General features: G+C 47.2%; 1 protein-coding gene and 1 long non-coding RNA gene across 7 annotated transcripts in view; both read left to right on the forward strand.

Annotated features, from left to right (window-relative positions):
• The first annotated feature begins 3,381 nt into the window (after nucleotides 1–3,381).
• Nucleotides 3,382–21,868, forward strand: part of c26h19orf47 (chromosome 26 C19orf47 homolog) — a 43,738-nt gene continuing 25,251 nt past the window's right edge. For all 6 annotated transcript variants that reach the window (XM_070867696.1, XM_070867698.1, XM_070867700.1 and 3 more), the window contains exons 1-3: nucleotides 3,382–3,488; nucleotides 13,688–13,775; nucleotides 17,492–17,606. In XM_070867696.1, the coding sequence (XP_070723797.1) occupies nucleotides 3,470–3,488; nucleotides 13,688–13,775; nucleotides 17,492–17,606 (222 nt within the window). In that variant the 5' untranslated portion in view covers nucleotides 3,382–3,469. The remainder of the gene's footprint in view (nucleotides 3,489–13,687; nucleotides 13,776–17,491; nucleotides 17,607–21,868) is intronic.
• LOC139239063 (uncharacterized) lies at nucleotides 19,502–21,248 on the forward strand. The gene is made up of 3 exons (XR_011588599.1): nucleotides 19,502–19,839; nucleotides 20,147–20,303; nucleotides 20,581–21,248. It is a non-coding gene; the product is annotated as an uncharacterized lncRNA (long non-coding RNA).

Consider the following 21,868-nt stretch of genomic DNA (forward strand, 5'->3'; position numbering starts at 1 on the left):
CTGCAGCCTCTTAGCGTCCTCCTCACAGCTCACACCGCCACCCAGTTTAATATCATCTGCAAACTTGGCGATATTACACTCAATTCCTTCATCTAAATCATTAATGTATATCGTAAATAGCTGGGGTCTCAGCACTGAGCCCTGCAGCACCCCACTAGTCACTGTCTGCCAGTGGCTCAGTGGGTAGCACCCTCGCCTCTGTGGTTGTGGGTTCAAGCCTCACTCCGGGGACTTGAGCACAAAAATCTAGGCTGACACTCCAATGCAGTGGGAGCTCTGTACTGTCGGAGGTGCTATCTCTCAGATGAGATATTAAACCGAGGCCCCTTCTGCTCTCTCAAGTGGACGTAAAATATCCCATGGCACTATTTTGAAGGAGAGTTCTCCCCGGTGTCCTGGGGCCAATATTTGTCCCTCAATCAATATAACAAAAACAGATTATCTGGTCATTGTGCCATTGTTGTTTATGGGAGCTTGTTGTGTGCAAATTGGCTGCCGCCAATTTCCTACATTACAACTGTGACTACATTTGAAAAAGTACTTCATTGACTGTAAAGTGATTTGAGAGGCCTGAAGGTGTGAAAGGCGCTACAGAAATGCAAGTCTTTCTTTCTGTTAGTGCTAAAGTAATGCCCCATTGTCTTTCATGATAGCAGATCACGAAGAGAAAGCTTTGAGTATAAATTATAACCAGTGCCACTGGATAACAGCAAAAAATCAAATTCTGTTATTACATAGAATGGCAGCTTTTTTTTCGAGTGTTTTGGGGATTGTGTTCTGTGATTCCATCCATGTGTGAATAACCAGTTGCCTAATCCATAATACACTAAGGTACTTCGAATTCCTAGTCATTGATTTACAGTGACCGAATAAGTTAAATTTTAGTTTTCATTGCTGTGGTATTCCATACCTCAGGAGCCTATTATCAGCAAGGGCAGACATCAATGACGAGGTCCAGTGCACCAGCACAGCCTTCGGCTGCCTGAGGAAGAGCGTGTTCGAAGTTCAGGCCCTCAAATCTGACACCAAGCTCATGGTCTACAGGGCTGTAATGATACCTGCCCTCCTGTATGGCTCAGAGACGTGGACCATATACAGTAGACACCTCAAATCGCTGGAGAAATACTACCAACCATGTCTTGCAAATCCCCTGGGAGGACAGACGCACCAACGTTAGCGTCCTCGATCAGGCCAACATCCTCAGCATTGAAGCACTGACCACACTCAATCAGCTCCGTTGGGTGGGTCATATTGTTCACAAGCCAGATGCAAGCGCTCTACTCGGAACTCCAACATGGCAAGCAAGCCCCAGGTGGGCAGAGGAAACGTTTCAAGGACACTCTCAAAGCCTTCTTGATAAAATGCATCATCCCCACTGACACCTGGGAGTCCCTGGCCAAAGACCACCCTAAGTGAAGGAAGAGCACCCGGGAGGGTGCTGAGCACCTCGAGTCTCGTCGCCGAGAGCGTGCAGAAAACAAGCGCAGGCAGCGGAAGGAGCGTGCGGCAAACCAGTCCCACCCACCCTTTCCCTCAACCACTGTCTCTCCCACCTGTGACAGAGACTGTAATTCCTGTATTGGACTGCTCAGTCACCTAAGAACTCTCGCTTTTAGAGTAGCAGCAAGTCTTCCTCGATTTTGAGGAACTGCCTATGATGATTCCTAGAATTTAATGGTGATTTAGGGATTCCACTTAAAATTGTGCCTGTTATTTCATGAAATGATGTAGCACCTCATTAGAATCCAACATAAGAACACTTTTCAAAAGGACTTTCCTATCAAATGAGAAGATAGATTATATTTTCTAGTTTAATCAAAAAAAAACACGCAATACTCTGGTGCATAGAACTCTATATTGTTTGTCTTCAAAACTGAAGTCAAAATTTAAACATTAGAAGTTGAAATTGGAATTTTGTATCCAGGAATTATCCTGTGTAAAAGATATAGTGTTGCTGTCTGTCTCTCTCGGTTTTTGGATAACTCCACAAACTAGCTACGCAGACACATTGTATGACATTTGTCTCAACTGCCCCACTTGTGCCACACTCTGTAATTCTTCACGTAATACCAGAATAGGCAGACGGGACTCAGATTAACATCTCATTTAAAAAACAGCATCCTGTACCACTTCAGGATCCTATTCCACGATTAGTAATAAGGCCCTATATGTGTCTACATATATTTGATAGTTAAGTAGAGTTTCCGCTTTGGGCACACTCGGCGATCCGGGCGCAGATAGCGCCCAGAATTGCGCCCATTTTGAGAAGAGGTTTTTTTTTGTTCGGATTTCTTCCCAAAATCATTTGCATAATCGCCAAATGCAAAATCTGCCAGGAGCCCAGCCAGCGCAATCGGACATAGTTTTAAAACCTAATTTAAATAAAAAGTTGCTTTAAAAATATTCCTTGATATCTTTTAAGAGTGGTAAGTTGGTGCAGTTTGTTTCATCTCTCTGAAAATGGGTTTATTACAAAAAATAAGCATTTTAAATCACAGTCAGTCCACCAACTGGGAGTAACATGATTTTAAATACCGAAAATGACTTAAAAACATAAATATATACAGAACCATTTGCTAGTTATATTGGCGAACAGTGGCCGCTTCTTAGTAAATTAAAAAAAAATGACATGCAAAAGTATTTGGAGGCCTGCAAACTCCCAATGGTGATTAATTCCCCCGGCGGAGGGGGGGGCACAACTCTTTTAGAGTAAACAAAAATAAACATTAGATCAAGTGCCCCCCGACACTCCAAACATTTCCCAAGGCCCTTTTTTTTTTGTTTTTTGGGGTTTTTTTTGTATTTTTGTAGGTTTTTTTTGTGTTTTGCAGAGGGGGGGGGGGGGGGGCACAGCCAGTTTTGTTTATAGCGGCTTGTTTGTTTAGATTAGCGCAGTAGTTTACGGAACCTCGATTTGCGCTGAGCGTAATTAGCGCTTAAAATTCCGCCACCTTTTGCTCAAGTTATGCAGATTTCGGGCAAATTGCAGCGCAAAGAACCAGCGCAAACTCTACCTCCGTGTGCAGCGCACCAAAGGGTCAACTTTGCAAAGTGCCTCATTTGCACCGACTTGACCCAAACGTTCATGAAACAGCAAAGTATCACAACTAAAGAGTTGGGGAATAGAGCCCGGTGGCCAGAGCCTGGTCTCTAGGATAGGGCTCGGTTACTAGGGCTCGGTTACTAGGGCCTGTTGCTGGAACTGGTTGCCAGGGCCCGGTTGGCAGAGCCTGGTTTCTAGGGCCTGTTGCTAGGGCCGGGCCGGGTTGCTAGGAGCTGGTTGCCAGGATAGCGCCCGGGTTGCTAGGATCTGGTTGCCAGGGCCCGGTCGGCAGAGCCCGGTTTCTAGGGGTCGGGCCCGGTTGCTAGGAGCTGGTTGCCAGGATCGGGCCCGTTGCTAGGTGGCGGCCCCTTCCGGCCGGCCGGGCGGGCGCGCGGGCGTTGAGGTGACGCGCTGCGCGGAGCCGCCATGGTGTCGGTGACTCTCGGTAAGTTGGTGGCAAAGGGGCCGGGGCCGGGGCCGGGGCGAGAAAGCCGGCCCACCCGGCGGGGCAACCACAACCGAGGCTGTTGTGCTGTGCGGGGCCGGGCGAGAGCGCGGTGCTGAGGCCTCGGGCCTGGCTCACTCGGGGCCCCGGCAATGGGTAAAGCCGCAGCCGGCCGGAGGGAGGGAGCCGGATTAAACTCACCCGCGGGATCAGAGACATTTACAGCCATCAGGCCCACCATGTCCGCCGGCCGACCAAGAGCTACCCGGCCTAATCCCACTTTCCAGCTCTGGGTCCGTAGCCCTGCAGGTTACCGCACTTCAGGTGTACATCCAGGTACTTTATAAATGTGGTGAGGGTTCCTGCCTCTACCGCCCTTTCAGGCAGTGAGTTCCAGACCCCCACCACCCTCTGGGTGAAAACCTCCCCCCTCAAATCCCCTCTAAACCTCCCCCCTCAAATCCCCTCTAAACCTCCCCCCTCAAATCCCCTCTAAACCTCCCCCCTCAAATCCCCTCTAAACCTCCCCCCTCAAATCCCCTCTAAACCTCCCCCCTCAAATCCCCTCTAAACCTCCCCCCTCAAATTCCCTCTAAACCTCCCCCCTCAAATCCCCTCTAAACCTCCCCCCTCAAATCCCCTCTAAACCTCCCCCCTCAAAACCTCCCCCCTCAAATCCCCTCTAAAACTCCCCCCTCAAATTCCCTCTAAACCTCCCCCCTCAAATCCCCTCTAAACCTCCCCCCTCAAATCCCCTCTAAACCTCCCCCCTCAAAACCTCCCCCCTCAAACCTCCCCCCTCTCATCCCCTCTAAACCTCCCCCCTCTCATCCCCTCTAAACCTCCCCCCTCTCATCCCCTCTAAACCTCCCCCCTCTCATCCCCTCTAAACCTCCCCCCTCTCATCCCCTCTAAACCTCCCCCCTCTCATCCCCTCTAAACCTCCCCCCTCTCATCCCCTCTAAACCTCCCCCCTCTCATCCCCTCTAAACCTCCCCCCTCTCATCCCCTCTAAACCTCCCCCCTCTCATCCCCTCTAAACCTCCCCCCTCTCATCCCCTCTAAACCTCCCCCCTCTCATCCCCTCTAAACCTCCCCCTCTCATCCCCTCTAAACCTCCCCCCTCTCATCCCCTCTAAACCTCCCCCCTCTCATCCCCTCTAAACCTCCCCCCTCTCATCCCCTCTAAACCTCCCCCCTCTCATCCCCTCTAAACCTCCCCCCTCTCATCCCCTCTAAACCTCCCCCCTCTCATCCCCTCTAAACCTCCCCCCTCTCATCCCCTCTAAACCTCCCCCCTCTCATCCCCTCTAAACCTCCCCCCTCTCATCCCCTCTAAACCTCCCCCCTCTCATCCCCTCTAAACCTCCCCCCTCTCATCCCCTCTAAACCTCCCCCCTCTCATCCCCTCTAAACCTCCCCCCTCTCATCCCCTCTAAACCTCCCCCCTCTAAACCTATCCCCTCTAAACCTCCCCCCTCTAAACCTCCCCCTCTAAACCTCCCCCCTCTCATCCCCTCTAAACCTCCCCCCTCTCATCCCCTCTAAACCTCCCCCCTCTCATCCCCTCTAAACCTCCCCCCTCTCATCCCCTCTAAACCTCCCCCCTCTCATCCCCTCTAAACCTCCCCCCTCTCATCCCCTCTAAACCTCCCCCCTCTCATCCCCTCTAAACCTCCCCCCTCTCATCCCCTCTAAACCTCCCCCCTCTCATCCCCTCTAAACCTCCCCCCTCTCATCCCCTCTAAACCTCCCCCCTCTCATCCCCTCTAAACCTCCCCCCTCTCATCCCCTCTAAACCTCCCCCCTCTCATCCCCTCTAAACCTCCCCCCTCTCATCCCCTCTAAACCTCCCCCCTCTCATCCCCTCTAAACCTCCCCCCTCTCATCCCCTCTAAACCTCCCCCCTCTCATCCCCTCTAAACCTCCCCCCTCTCATCCCCTCTAAACCTCCCCCCTCTCATCCCCTCTAAACCTCCCCCCTCTCATCCCCTCTAAACCTCCCCCCTCTCATCCCCTCTAAACCTCCCCCCTCTCATCCCCTCTAAACCTCCCCCCTCTCATCCCCTCTAAACCTCCCCCCTCTCATCCCCTCTAAACCTCCCCCCTCTCATCCCCTCTAAACCTCCCCCCTCTCATCCCCTCTAAACCTCCCCCCTCTCATCCCCTCTAAACCTCCCCCCTCTCATCCCCTCTAAACCTCATCCCCTCTAAACCTCCCCCCTCTCATCCCCTCTAAACCTCCCCCCTCTCATCCCCTCTAAACCTCCCCCCTCTCATCCCCTCTAAACCTCCCCCCTCTCATCCCCTCTAAACCTCCCCCCTCTCATCCCCTCTAAACCTCCCCCCTCTCATCCCCTCTAAACCTCCCCCCTCTCATCCCCTCTAAACCTCCCCCCTCTCATCCCCTCTAAACCTCCCCCCTCTCATCCCCTCTAAACCTCCCCCCTCTCATCCCCTCTAAACCTCCCCCCAATTACTTTAAATCTATGCCCCCTGGTTGTTGACCCCTCTGCTAAGGGAATCAGGTCCGTCCTATCCACTCTATCCAGGCCCCTCATAATTTTATACACCTCAATAAGGTCTCCCCTCAGCCTCCTCTATTTCAAAGAAAACAACCCCAGCCTATCCAATCTTTCCTCATAGCTAAAATTCTCCAGTCCAGGCAACATCCTCGTAAATCCCCCTCTGTACCCTCTCCAGTGCAATCACATCTTTCCTGTAATGCGGTGACCAGAACTGCACGCAGTACTCCAGCTGTGGCCTAACCAGTGTTTTATACAGTTCAAGCATAACCTCCCTGCTCTTGTATTCTACACCTCGGCTAATAAAGGCGAGCATTCTCTGTGCCTTCTTAATCACCTTATCTACCTGGCCTGCTACCTTCAAGTTCCTGTGGACCTGCACTCCAAGGTCCCTCTGTTCCTCTACACTTCACTGTCCTACCATTCATTATGTATTCCCTTGCCTTGTTAGCCCATCCCAAATGCATTACCTCACACTTCTCTGGATTGAATTCCATTTGCCACTGCTCTGCTCACCTGACCAGTCCATTGATATCTTCCTGCAGCCTATAGCTTTTTCTTCATTAGCAACCACACGGTCAATTATTGTATCCTCTTCAAACTTCTGAATCATATCCCCTTCATTCAAGTTATATACAACAAATGGTAAGGGACCTAGTACTGGGACCTAGCATCAGGTGCCGGTTCCTTGAGGGAAGGGGCTTTCCGTCACTGGGAGTGTGGTCTCTCGGATGGGGGCCAAGAGAGACTGGCTTAAAAATCGGGGAGAGCTAGAGATTTCCACCAGATCTAAATATTTACTGTGTTTCATTCTCAAATTGGTTGTCGTTGCCTCTGACTGGCAGGCCTATTTCCATCTCTAACCTCCATCAGTCAGTGAGTGATTCAGTGGGTAGCTCTCTCTCGTCTCTCTCTTGTCTGAGTCAAGTTTCTGGGTTCAAGTCCCACTCCAGAGACTTGAGCACAAACTCTAGGCTGACACTCCAGTGCAGTGCTGAGGGAGTGCTGCACTGTCGGAGGTGCCGTCTTTTGGACGAGGGATTAAATCGAGGTCCTGTCCGCTCACTCTTGTGGATGTAAAAGAGCACACGGGCACTATTTCGAAGAAGAGCAGGGGAGATATCCCTGGTGTCCTGGGCCAATATTTATCCCTCAATCAACATCACAAAAAAACCCATATCCAGATTGTAAAGTATTTTGAGATGTCCTGAGGTCAGGCGCTGTATGAATGCAGCTTTTAAAAAAAATCTCTAACCTCCATCAGTAGGTTTCAAGTGGCTCATCTGGGTCAGAAGATCTTGGCTCAAGCCCCACCCCAGGGTTTATGCTTTGGTGCAGGAAGTGGTATCAAGGGAGTGCTGCATTGTTGGCTTGGGACATTTTATTAAGTTAAAGGCGCTATACAAATGCAAGTTGTTATGTTGGAGGCAATGCTGTCTTTTGGATAAGACGTTGAACAGCCTGCCTAGCTTAATTCAAAAGTTCTAAAGTGATAGGTGGATAGAATTTTGTTGGGCAAAGGTATTAAGGGTTAAGCAATCAAGGTAGATGGAGTCGATACTAAATGGCAGAACTTCCTGTTTCAATGCTTCCTCTGGTGGATGTAAAAAATCCTGTGACAATATTTGAAAAAGAGCAGAGCGTTCCGCTGTTGTGGGGAACATTCCTTCTGCAACCAACCCACTAAAAATAGATGAACTGGTCATTTGCCTTGTGCTGTTCGTGGCATCTTACTGTATGAAATAGCTGCAGCACTGCCCTTCAAAGTAGCTCATTGAACGGGACGCACTGAGAGCCATTTTACTTCCTTGTAAGACTCTGAACTAGAACATGAACAAATTGAAATCTTTCAGTTAGTATTTCCTCTCCTGGTAGAACTTTTCTGATTTTTATTAATGTTCCACATCTTTTACATGGTGGTGACCTTTTGTTTCTTAAGACTTGTGATCTTTAAAGGGGCATTGTTGCCTTTGAAGATAAATCACAAAATAGCTTTGGGTGCAGAAGTTCTGGACTCGCATTTGATCTCATTAAACAAATCAAGTCAAAAGTACAGTAGAGATTGAACCCGAGGGGCCTCTTAGTTACAAAACATATGCTATACCACTGAGCGCCGTCACTATTAGGGAGTCTAGGGTTATGGGGAGCGGGCAGGGAAGTAGAGTTGAGGCCAAGATCAGATCAGCCATGATCTTATTGAATGGCGGAGCAGGCTCGAGGGGCCAGATGTCCTACTCCTGCTCCTGTTTATTATGTTCTGTTACCAATCCATAGGGACCATCAGTGGCATCAGTTGTTCCCTCAAATGGTTCAAAGGACTTTTATGGCTGTTGACTCACTGGTATGGCAATAGCTTCCCCTTTTGATCCAGACTGGAGATTTGTGCCTTTTGCACGTGAATTTCTTCAATCTCTCCGAAGTTTCACTTGGTGAGAGGCAACTTGACATAAATCAGCAAACTGCTTTAGTTCCATCGACTGGACTTGTACAACAAAAGTTATGATTGGATTCACTTATTTTCCATCAGTATAGCTTGTCTGTTTATATATAAAAATAGAAAAAGGTGCTTTGTGGGTCTTGCTGGACTTGAAACTGATTTTCTAGCTCCTCGCTATAGTACCCCATTCTCCTTGCAACCTTCTGTTGCCTGACTGACTGCGCAGTGTCCTGTTTCCAAATGCCAGGCAGTGTGTGTCTGCTTTATCTTCAGGCTGCTCACACCCGGGGATGGAAATCCTACCGACACTATTTAAGTGAGGTGTTTATTGATTACTGAGACAAATTGCTTATTATTTGCAAGTTTGTGAGGAAAGGACATCAAAGATGGCTCACAAGCATCTTAACAGCCTCCGACATTCTTCCACACTTTTCTTTTGCTTGAAGGAATATACGAGGCTTTGCAGCACAACATTTTAAATACTTAAAAAAAAACTATTTTCTGTCAGGAAATATAATACATTGGCCCAGCGTAAATCTTTGCACGGTTGGCGCTCAGTAGATAATGGTGTTGGGGATGCCATGCTGTTGCATGTGACCAAATAAGTTTCAAATGTGAACATAAGAATTAGGAGCAGGAGTCGGCCATTCAGCCCCTCGAGCCTGCTCCGCCATTCAATAAGATCACGGCTGATCTTCGACCTCAACTCCGCTTTCCTGCACTGTCCCCATATCCCTTGATTCCCTTAATATCCAAAAATCTATCGCTCTCGGTCTTTAATATACTCATCGACTGAGCCTCCACAGCCCTCTGGGGTCGAGAATTCCAAAGATTCACCACCCTCTGAGTGAAGAAATGTCTCCTCATCTCAGTCCTAAATGGCCGACCCCTTATTTTGAGACTGTGACCCCTGGTTCTAGACTCCTCAGCCTGGGGGAACATCCTCCCTGCATCTACCCTGTCAAGCCCTGTAAGAATTTTGTATGTTTCAATGAGATCACCTCTCATTCTTCTAAACTCTAGAGAATATAGGCCATGTTTACTATGGCAAGTATATAATTCTTTGGGTAAGGAGACCAAAACTGTACACAATACTCCAGGTGTGGTCTCACCAGAGCTGCATATAATTGCAGTGACGCCTTTATAAGTCCCTCTTGTATTCAAATCCTCTTGTAATAAAGGCCAACATGCCGTTTGCTTTTTTTAATTACCTGCTGTACCTGCATGTTAATTTTGTGATTTGTGTACAAGGATACCCAAGTCCCTCTGAATACCAACATTTTCCAATCTCTCACCATTTAAAAAAAAATACTCTGCTTTTCTATTTTTCCTACCAAAGTGAATAACTTCACATTTCTCCACATTTATTTCCATTTATGTTCTTTTAAACCAAAATTAAACACTGCCTAACTTTCCACTCCCAGCCTCCCTTCCCCTCAAAATATTCACACTGCAGGAAATACTACATTTGCTCACACCGTAATTTGTAAAATGTAATCAGTCTATTTTCAGTTAATCTTTGACAATCTTAAAATTGTAAGCATCGATTTGCTGTGATGTGATCAATGCAGAATACCCCTCACCAGTTAATTATAAGGAATCGCCAGCAAGTTGTGCAGAAATTCCATCTGCGACTGCAGCTGGTTATAAACAGCAGTTGTAAGAAGAAATTCCTCGAGTTCCTAGCGCTAGTTTCAAAGTGAATGTCTTCTGATTGACAGGAGACATTGGTCGCCTTCGAGAGATTGTTACCCTGCTGTTTACCAGTTGCCATCTTGGCACAGCAAAAGCTTAACACTTGTTAAAATAATTCCACTTACCCAGTATATAAAGGGTGAATAAAATGGAGGGAAGCCATTTTTCTTTTAATATAGTGCATAGCATTGCAGTACAGAAACAGTCCATTTGGTCCAACCGCTCCGTGTCGGGGTTTATGCTCCACACCAGCCCCCTCCCACCCCTCTCCATCTCACCCCATCACCATATCCTTCTATTCCTTTCTCCCTCATGTGTTTATCCAGCTTCCCCTTAGATGCATTTCTGCTATTCACCTCAACCCCTCCCTGTGGCAACGAGTTCTACATTCTCACCACTCTCTGGGTAAAGAAAATTCTCCCAAAACCCTTATTGGTGACTATCTTATATTTATGACCATCAGTTTCGGACTCTTCCACAAGTGGAAACATCACTACGTCTACCGTAACGAACTCCTTCATTTTAATGACCTCTGTTAGGTTACCTTTCAAGTGTCCCTTTTCTAGAGAATAGAGGCCCAGCCTGTCCAGCCTTTCTGATTTCCTGAATGGACTGTTTCTGTGCAGTTAATTCTGTACATTTACTGCAATGATCTGTTAATGCTGAAGAGGAATTTCTCCCCAGCATGCAAGCTGTTTGATTTTGTAGTCCACACTCTCAGTTAAGCGTGTGGTGCTATTTTTGTCTCACCACTTGTCTTTGGGCCCCAGTTGTCCCATTGACCTTCAGTTGCTGAATGCCCGCCGTCGAGCTGCACATCACACCACAGCAGCGTTCCAACTGTAGCTGACATTGAAAACCGAGCTTTTCAAAAACACATGGAAAATAATTAGCTCAGATATTAAAAAGGTTGTGTGCATAGTATAGTCTTCCCTTGTTACCCATCACCCCTGTGCTCACTGACCTACATTGGCTCCCGGTTAGAAACATAGAAAATAGGTGCAGGAGCAGGCCATTCAGCCCTTCTAGCCTGCACCGCCATTCAATGAGTTCATGGCTGAACATGAAACTTCAGTACCCCCCTTCCTGCTTTCTCGCCATACCCCTTGATCCCCCTAGTAGTAAGGACTTCATCGAACTCCCTTTTGAATATATTTAGTGAATTGGCCTCAACTACTTTCTGTGGTAGAGAATTCCACAGGTTCACCACTCTCTGGGTGAAGAAGTTTCTCCTCATCTCGGTCCTAAATGGCTTACCCCTTATCCTTAGACTGTGACCCCTGGTTCTGGACTTCCCCAACATTGGGAACATTCTTCCTGCATCTAACCTGTCTAAACCCATCAGAATTTTAAACGTTTCTATGAGGTCCCCTCTCATTCTTCTGAACTCCAGTGAATACAAGCCCAGTTGATCCAGTCTTTCTTGATAGGTCAGTCCCACCATCCCGGGAATCAGTCTGGTGAATCTTCGCTGCACTCCCTCAATAGCAAGAATGTCCTTCCTCAAGTTAGGAGACCAAAACTGTACACAATACTCCAGGTGTGGCCTCACCAAAGCCCTGTACAACTGTAGCAACACCTCCCTGCCCCTGTACTCAAATCCCCTCGCTATGAAGGCCAACATGCCATTTGCTTTCTTAACCGCCTGCTGTACCTGCATGCCAACCTTCAATGACTGATGTACCATGACACCCAGGTCTCATTGCACCTTCCCTTTTCCTAATCTGTCACCATTCAGATAATAGTCTGTCTCTCTGTTTTTACCACCAAAGTGGATAACCTCACATTTATCCACATTATACTTCATCTGCCATTCATTTGCCCACTCACCTAACCTATCCAAGTCACTCTGCAGCCTCATAGCATCCTCCTCGCAGCTCACACTGCCACCCAACTTAGTGTCATCCGCAAATTTGGAGATACTACATTTAATCCCCTCGTCTAAATCATTAATGTACAATGTAAACAGCACAGGACCTTGCGGTACCCCACTAGTCACTGCCTGCCATTCTGAAAAGTACCCATTTACTCCTACTCTTTGCTTCCTGTCTGACAACCAGTTCTCAATCCACGTCAGCACACTACCCCCAATCCCATGTGCTTTAACTTTGCACATTAATCTCTTGTGTGGGACCTTGTCGAAAGCCTTCTGAAAGTCCAAATATACCACATCAGCAACGCCCCGATTTCAAAATTCTCATCCTTGTTTACAAATCCCTCCATGACCTCGCTCCTCCCTATCTCTGTAATCTCCTCCAGCCCCACAAGCCCCGAGATGTCTGCGCTTCTCTAATTCTGCCCACTTGAGCATCCCTGATTATAATCGCTCAATCATCGGTGGCCATGCTTTCTGTTACCTAGGGCCCAAGCTCTGGAACTCCTCCCTAAACATCTCTGCCTCTCTTTCCTCTTTTAAGACGCTCCTTAAAACATATCTTTGGCCAAGCTTTTGATTATTTGCTGTAATTTCTTCTTATGTGGCTCAGTGTCAACTTTATTTGTTTTGTCTTATAACACTGCTGTGAAGCGCAGTTTTACTACGCTAAAGGCGCTATATAAACAAGTTGTTATATTGCCTGGTGCCGTCCTGCTGCACTTTGGCAGTATAACTACGAATCCCCTGCTAAAACCGATCTCCTTTTGGTTCACTATTTTTCCGCTGTTTTTGTTGCTAATTGTCATACAATTGTGAAACAAGCCTGGATACATATACAAATGGTGTGTGAATGGTTGTTTCTACATCGTGCCCTCCACCGCTGACCCTACTGGAGTTTGAAGAGTCAGTGTGAGGGCACCTAAATTGCACGTGCTGGGTTGCCCGGACATGCGCCGCTCACGTCCTTCTCCCCTCCCTCCCTCAGTACGGGGGCCGATCAAACCAAAAATGCTTAATTTCTTTGGGAGCCACTTAACTGGCCTAGCCCCCACTGCTGGGGGCCTGCCTTCACCCACCTGATGGCTGCTATACCTCAATCACTTGCCGTTCGGAGTCCCAGAGATTTGCCGAGTTCTGGCTGAGCCATTGGAGCAGGAACTCTTGTTCGAGGGAGCGTCCAGCCCTGCATCTCCAATTATATTTGTCTTATAAGAAAAAGAAAGTTTTGCATTTCTATAGCGCCTTTCACGACCTCAGGACGTCCCAAAGCACTTTACAGCCAATTAAGTACTTTTGAAGTGTAGTCGCTTGTAATGTAGGAAACGCAGCAGCCAAATTTCACCCTTAGTGACACAACGATCCAATCTGATATGGAAAATAGGCATTTGAAACTCAGTTTTTAAATGTGTCGATGAAATGTTAGAAATGATTTGGTGCCGGGACCTGGAGATTAGAATGTCCATTTGCCCGTTTCCTCTAAACACGCGGTAAGTGTACAGTTTCTCGTCAGGCAGCCGAAATAACTCGTCCTGAAGCAGCAGCCACGCAGCCATTCAGTTTGACGTTGCCGGTGAAGGTGGTGTCTTGGCGCGGTTAGCCTGCTTGGTTAAGAGAAGTGTTGTGTGCTGACATACTTTTGAGACTCAAACCTTTCTCTCTTCTGCAGCTACATCGGAGTGGATCCAGTTTTTCAAAGATGCTGGGATACCAGCGGGACCAGCTGTCAACTATGCTGTCAGCTTTGTGGATAACCGGTAGGGCTGTTAGAATACCTGTAGGCTTCCAAGTCCTTGTTAAATTAACTGAAAAGAACTTCAGGCTATCCTGGAGAATGTCTGCTATAATATAAACTTGAAATATTTAAACTTGGTGTTTTTTTTGTGTTCAGTCAGCTTGTCCCCATGCTTATCACGTGTAAAGTGTCTGGTGGGAGATATACAAGAGGCTGTGGTGCCTTTCCTGCTAATTGTCACCCCCTCTTCCTTTGGTAAGCTGCTTGCGTCCACTTGCCCCATTTACACCCACCGCAGTATGTTAGGGCTGCCGGTGTTTCAGGTTCACTGCGGCTGAATACCGTCAGAGAGCTGGTGGCAACTGCGCAAATGTTGCACAGATTCACGCAGGATAGCAGCGTGGAAAACCGCAATGATGGACTGGGCTGTGTGAGAGGTCAAGTCTGCCCTACAACCAGAAAGCGAGAAGACTTGCATTTATATAGCGCCTTTCACAACCTTGGGATGTCCCAACGCGCTTTACAGCCAATGAAGTACTTTTGATGTGTGGTCACCGTTGTAATGTGGGAAAACGCAGCCGCCAATTTGCGCACAGCAAGCTCTCACAAACAGCAATGTGATAATGACCAGATCATCTGTTTTAGTGATGTTGATTAAAGGATAAATATTGGCCCCAGTACACCGGGGAGAACTCCCCTGCTGTTCGATTTAGTGCCATGGGATCTTTTACATCCACCTGAGACGGCAGAGGGGGCCTCGGTTTAATGTCTCATGTGAAAGACCGCCCCTCGGGCGGCACTCCCTTGGTGCCGCCCCTCCTGACAGTGCGGCGCTCCCTCGGTACCGCCCCTCCTGACAGTGCGGCGCTCCCTCGGTACCGCCCCTCCTGACAGTGCGGCGCTCCCTCGGTACCGCACTGGGAGTGTCAGCCTAGATTTATGTGCTCCAGTCTCTGGAGTGGGGCTTGAACCCATGATCTTCTGACTCGAGGCGAGTGTGCTGCCCACTGAGCCACTGGTTGACGCTATATAATGGCAGCTCCCATGTCTAGCACTGCCTGCAGAGGACATTCATGTTTTGCTGCGGAGACAGGAAGCAAAAGCACCTTGCAAGGTTTTAGTCTGTGCTTCCGGACACCAGCCTGCAATGTAAGTCCATTGTCATTTACAAAATACAGATATTGTACATCTGGAAAATAGCACTCCTACAATTTCCAATGCTGAATATGTGGTCATGTACAGATGCAAAGTATGGCTGAAAAATGTAGGAGCAACAGCTCATTGCTTTCAGCTCCCGAGCAATACTTCCCATAAATGCCTCTCAAAAATCTAAATTTAGCTTGCACTTAAATAATGCGTTTCTGCTGCCAAATGGTCTGACAGTGTAGTATCCCTTCTGTTATCCTCTGCCAGCAAATCCTCGCTGAAGAACCTTAAAGGCAAACAGAGCTACCGCCAAAGATTTCCACATTTGAGCCCAGACTATTCTTTCATTAATTTAATCCAGCAAGTGACATGAATCTGGGTGAGAACCTGTGTGGGGAATTACGGCCATGAACCTGCATCCTGTCTCTGCAACACACAGCGTCACCGGGTTATCCTGCAATATCACTCGTATTCCCTTTCGGGAGAAGCAGACGCTCATTATAGCTTCCAGTCATTGGAATAATCTGCATGCGGCTTGTTTAATTGGTCTCTTTGTACAGCTTCACATCGAGTGCACTCACTTACCTAGATATGAAAAACAAGGAACAGGTGCTTCGAATGTGGCTGTGAAATTCTTCAAATCAAATAATGACAGAAAGAAAGCTGCTAACATCATGAACCCCTCCTGTGATCCGCTCGTGGGCCCCTATGATCCAGGCACCCAGTCAGTTTGAAATCTTACAGCTTGTAGCTCAAGGCCCTGCCAGATTAATTGCTACGCCATGAAGACAAGAAGGTCCTCGGTTCCGTTCCCTGTCCATACGGAGCAAGCTGCTCTGAGCCAGTGATGTAGTTAGGATGCTACAGTTGTCTCAATAGCTATTCAGTTAATAGCAGTCGCTGCCGCGAAGTGTGTGCATGTACATGTGTGTGCGTGCGTGCTTAGATGCACGGATGTTGGGTGAAAAAGTAAGAATTTAATGGATCCTGCAGTGAAAGCGTTAAATACCACTGCAGATCCTAACTCAGTTGCAGGAGGATTTGTAAATGTGTAATAATCAGTCGCTGTCACGTGTCATCGGGGAGTTAAGTGTCTAAAAACAGTAAATGTGACTGATTTCTCTGCTCATTTGGATTTGTAAATGAGTGCAAACATCTGCTGTTCAATATCCGCCTCCAGTATTCCATTTAAAGATAGTTTGTCAAAATCACCATAGTGTAAATCAATCATGACTACACCAGTGTAACAGAGTTTTAAGCATCTCCCACCACTCTTAACATGTAACGGCTTGATTTTGAAATGTAATAGATTTTATTCCACATCAGCGACCATTCCTTTAAACGCAGGGTTGCAACTTGACTTTCAATTTATTTTTGGCCACCATCCTATAGTGCCAGCACTCTCTCCTCTGAATCAGAAGGTGTAGGTTCAGAGATTTGACCACATAATCCACACTAAGAATATAAGGAATAGGAGCAGGAGTAGGCCATACAGCCCCTCGAGCCTGCTCCGCCATTCAATAAGATGGCTGATCTTCGACCTCAACTCCACTTGCCTGCATCAACTCTGCTTTCCCGCCCTATTCCCACAATTCCTTGATCCCCTTAGTGCCCAAAAATCCATCAATCTCAGCAACTTAGCATCCATAGCCCTCTGGGGCAGAGAATTCCAAAGATTCACAACCCTCTGAGTGAAGAAATTTGTCCTTATCTCAGTCCTAAATGGCCAATCCCTTATCCTGAGACTGTGACCCCTGGTTCTAGATTCTCCAGCCCGGGGGAAACAGCTTCTCCGCATCTATTCTGTCTATCCCTCTAAGAATTTCAATGAGATCACCCCTCATTCTTCTAAATTAGGCCAACTCGACTCAATCCCTCCTCATAGGACAACCCTCTTATCTCAGGAATCAATCTAGTGAACATTCTTCCCACTCCCTCTAAGGCAAGTCTATCCTTCCTTAGATAAGGAGACCAAATTGACCCGGATTCATGTTTACATGGGCAGAGGATGGAACGAGGTATAGCTTGCAATTCACAGAGTAAAACTCCAACGATGTCAGAGAGAATATGGTGATTAAAAAGCTAAATACTGTAACAACCATTTTATCATTCTGAATAAGATTAAAAATTAGTGCTGGATTGGGGACATTTTTGTATCTCCACCAGTCACTGAAATAAAAACAGAAAATGCTGGAAATACTCAGCAGGTCAGGCAGCATCTGTGGAGAGAGAAAAAGAGTTAACGTTTCAGGTCGATGACCTCTCGTCAGAACTGGAAAAGTTGGAGATGTTAACTCGACCTGAAACGTTAACTGTTTCTCTCGCCACAGATGCTGCCTGACTTGGAATATTTGCAGCATTTTGTGTCTTTATTTCAGATTTCCAGCATCCACAGTATTTTGCTTTTCCACCAGGAACTGAATTGGGAATTCCCGGACTCATTTCATGTGGGACCTTTCCCACCATCAGTCAAACGAGGCTTTCAATCCATCAGGCTGGCTGGATTTGACGCAGCATCCCTAAGCCTAACCCACGGCACCTGTCAGCAGCACCAGTAACATTCACCCAAAACTTTTTTTTTTGCTTGCACAGGATACAGAAGAATATGCTCATGGACCTCACCAAAGATATCATGAATGAACTGGGCATCTCAGTTGTTGGTGATATTATCGCCATTCTCAAACATGCCAAAGTGGTGTACAAGCAGGTGAGAGCCGCCAACGGTACTTTCTTAACCAAATAATGTTACCCTGCCCCTATAACGGGCTGCGTGGCCCATTCAAAAGTCCACGCACGCACATTTTTTACAATTTAAAGGCCGGCTCACCGGCTGCATGGGACCCCTGGAGCCGTGCAGCTTAAAGGGAACATTGTCTAAGCTTCTTGTTTCAGTATTTGTGCTATTAGTGATATAAAACGTTTAATCTGACTATGATAACATGCAACTCTAATCTCCCTATGTATCCCCTTCATTAGCCTCACTAATCAATAGCTTGGGGTGTATTTCATTTAATGCTCTATGCCCTGGCCTTAAATCTCTTTGACTGTATTATCCTGCTAATACTAACAAATTATATAAAACGTTAGGTTAAAAGTGAATATTAAATATACACCTGAAATAATGAAAGAAAGATTTGCATTTATATAGCGCCTTTCATGACCACCGGATGTCTCAAAGCGCTTTACAACCAATTAAGTACTTTTGGAGCGTGGTCACTGTTGGAAACATGGCAGTCAATTTGCGTACAGCAAGCTCCTACAAACAGCAATGTGAAAATGACCAGATAATCTGTTTTTGTTATGTTTGAGGGATAAATATTGGTCCCAGGACACCGGGGATAACTCCCCTGCTTTTCTTCGAAATAGTGCCATGGGATCTTTTACATCCACCTGAAAGGGCCGGCGGGGCCTCAGTTTAACGTCTCATCCGAGAGATGGCACCTCCGACAGTGCAGCACTCCCTCAGCACTGCACTGGAGTGTTAGCTATGTGCTCAGGACCCTGGAGTTGGACTTGAACCCACAACCTTCTGACTCAGAGGCAAGTGTGCTACCCACTGAGCCACAGCTGACACAATGAAGCTACATAGCTTGACGGGACTTGACAGGGTAGATGCTGAGAGGACGTTTCCCCTGGCTGGGAAGTTTAGAACCAGGGGTCGCAGTCCCAGAATAAAGGAGTCGGCCATTTAGGACTGAGATGAGGAGAAATTTCTTTACTCAGAGGGTGGTGAATCTTTGGAGTTCCCTACCCCAGAGGGCTGTAGAGGCTCAGTCGTTTATATTCAAGACAGAGATTGATAAGACTTTTGGATATTAAGAGAATCAAGGGATATGGGGATAGTGCAGGAAAGTGGAGTTGAGGTCGAAGATCAGCCATGATTTTATTGAATGGCGGAGCAGGCTTAAGGGGCCGAATGGCCTACTCCTCCTAATTCTTACTTTCTTTATAACATTTTTATGCACCTATCAATATTTAGCACTGAACGTTTAGCGTTTCAATCCCTCCCTTCTCTCCGCTCTCATATTCGCCTCGCATTAGGCAATAAAGATATAATGTTTTGAACAACTCCCTTTGGTGCGGCATTAATCTATATATAGCTTTGCACTGAAGTGCATTTTCCAAATTACTCAATTGGTGTGTTTCACTGCTGCTGTATCGGTGTCTGAATTGAGGGGATGGATGCAGTTCAGCAAGGAAATTAAAATAGTCGAATCCTCTTAGTGTGACCACTGGATGGTAGCATCAGTGAACAAGACCTAAGGGCTACACTTTGCATTAGTCTGCAGATCACCCAAAAGTGGGCGGTATTTCCAGCGTTAGCGTTTATATTTTTTGTGATCGTCGGAATATCGCCCATTTTCAAACCCGCTAGTTTCCATTTTTTAATTTGGCGTTGGCCATAGCCATGCGAAATGGGCGTTGGCGGTTTTTTCAGGTTGTGCAAGGCCGGCGTCCATAGCAACGGTCTTTTCTCGCGTATCAGGAGGTTAGGGGTCACCTGCACATGCGCAGAAGAGAGAGGAGAAAGCTGGTAGTGTGGAGTATTGGGTTATTTTTCAGCAAATTTTCAACAATTAATTTCTGAATTATTTGAAATTATAATCTTTCTAATCTAATCTAATCTAATAATGGATCGAATTGAATCTTTCATGGAAAGAATGATGAGCGAGGAGGAGGAAGGAGGGGTGGCAGATGGGGTAGAAATGTGAGAATGTAGGCGCGCAAAGCGCTTTAGCAAGGAGGCCAATGCTGCCTTAGTGGCAAAGATGGAGAATCAGTGGGCACAACTGACCCGGGGTGGGCGTGGGAAACCCCACCCACGGGTTTATCAAAGGATTTAGACGGAGATTGCAGAGGTCGTGTCTGCTAACGCTCAGGAGGTGAAGGAGCCCAACCAGGACCGGAAGCGCTGGAATGATCTTGTTGGGTCAGGCAGAGTAAGTATTACATTTATTTATGTAATTCTAATTGTAATGATGCAATAATGAATTTAAATGCAGATCTGATGTATTGTAGTTAGACCGGTAATCATTTAATCCAAATCTTGATTTTATTCAAGTTATTCGCAGACGGTAGATATAACCATGCATGCGATATGTATATATAACGTTTACGGTGGACTAGAATGAGCTGACTAATTGTGAATTGTCTGTGCTGTGTGTTGTGTGATAATAATATATCTGTCAGTAATCTGCTATCTAAAAGTACCCAGCAATGATCTTATGACATGCCATGCCTTTGCAGAAGAAACTTTCGAAGAACAGGGCCGAACAGCGGCGCACGGGTGGTGGCCAAGCTGAGCTTTGTGCCCTGACCCATCTGGAAGAGCGGGCATTGGCACTGGTGGGTGTCCACAGCCGGTCGGCCACCCGTGCGGCATAGGAACCCGTTCTCGTGCCATGTGAGTAATGTATAAACTATTAGGTGATTTAAAGTAATTTAATGCCATTCATTTCCATTTAATATATGATTGATGTGATGTTATGTAATTAATGATAGGATCATGAAATAGCATTGTAATGCAAAGCAAGTTCTGTACAATCACGATGTTAAAAATATGTGATGTCTGTCAGTATATTTATAGCAGTAGTGTTGCTCTCTGTGTAGCGTAAGCATTCCCATGTGACCCTAGCCCCCCCCCCATCTAATTACCTCATTTATTCATTTATGTTTTCTAGCTCAACAGATAGTGCAGGCCTTGCAGGAACACCAGGATCCTGCTTATAGTAGTTGTCTCGGGAGGCGAGGAGTCACGGGTGTCGCCCATCTTGCTGCAGGTCCTCCTCTCCACTGAGGATAGTGAAGATGTTGAGGAGGAGTCTGCAGCACTGTCTACAAGTGTTCCTGCGGCCAGGTCTTCTTCGACCGAGGAGGTAGCGGGGCCAAGCGCTTTGCAGCAGGGCACCCCGAGTGGTTCCATGCCGGCGCCGATCCCGTGGAGGTTGGTTTGGTGCAGTCGGACTGCTCCAAGAGTGGTAGATCTGAGTGAGGGCGTGGTGAACTTGTCCAGCACGAGCGTCGACATTGGTCGAGAGCTCCCCCAAGCAATGGGCGGGTTATCTGGCCAGGTTGCCACTCAGTCTGCGATCGTCGCTGAGAACATGACGAGGCTAGCAGTGGCACTGCAGAGAATAGCCGGGACCACGGATGCCAGAGGGCTATCCGTGGTCCCGGACTCCGGCACTGCACCCCCAAGGTGCCGCACCCCTATTGCTCGAGACACATGCGAGTCAGGAGGAAGCTCTTGCTCCAATCAATGGATCTGCCGTCACCCCCCCCGCTCCCCCACCGAAGCAGCGCTCGAGGTGCTCTCCTGCAAAACGACTTGGAGTTGGTAGGGGGAGGGGAAGAGGTGGGGTACAGACCCGGGGGGGGGGGGGGGGGGGGGGGGCGGAGGTGCATAGTCGCAGGGAGTGAGGGGTGTTAATTTTTTTTTAATTTGTTGAAGGGTGGGTAGATGTTTGAATTTTTTTAATTGTTTGTTGCTGCTGTTGTGTATAAAATGTATTGTTATTTATAAATGTTTCACGGGGTATGGGGGGGGGGTTACTGATGTGTTGTGTTTTTAAAAAAAAAAGAATTTCATTAACAACATTAAAAGTTTTAAATTTAATAACATTGCTGTGCATTGTCTTCAGATAGCAGTAACGTTAAGGGTATGCAGACACTGGCGAGGCCAGGCCGTGAAAGGCAAAGATTAAACGTAACGTAAATCAACTGTAACTGCCACCAACGTAATGTAAACTGTTCATTTATGAGCTGCAGACACAACAATCTTGCAGCTGCGTAACCACCACAGGCCCTTTCTTGCCTTCTAGAGGGGGGTGGGGGCATGGTTTCAACGCCAGCCTGATTGTCCTCCCCATCGTCCACCTCTTCCTCTTCCACTTCTCCTCTCTCCTGAGGTGGACCAGCAGTCCCATCTGGCGATTCTTGTCCCCTCCTGATAGCCAAGTTACGCAGCAT

Source organism: Pristiophorus japonicus, chromosome 26 (genome assembly GCF_044704955.1).
Source record: "Pristiophorus japonicus isolate sPriJap1 chromosome 26, sPriJap1.hap1, whole genome shotgun sequence".
In the NCBI taxonomy this organism is placed as follows: domain Eukaryota; kingdom Metazoa; phylum Chordata; class Chondrichthyes; family Pristiophoridae; genus Pristiophorus; species Pristiophorus japonicus.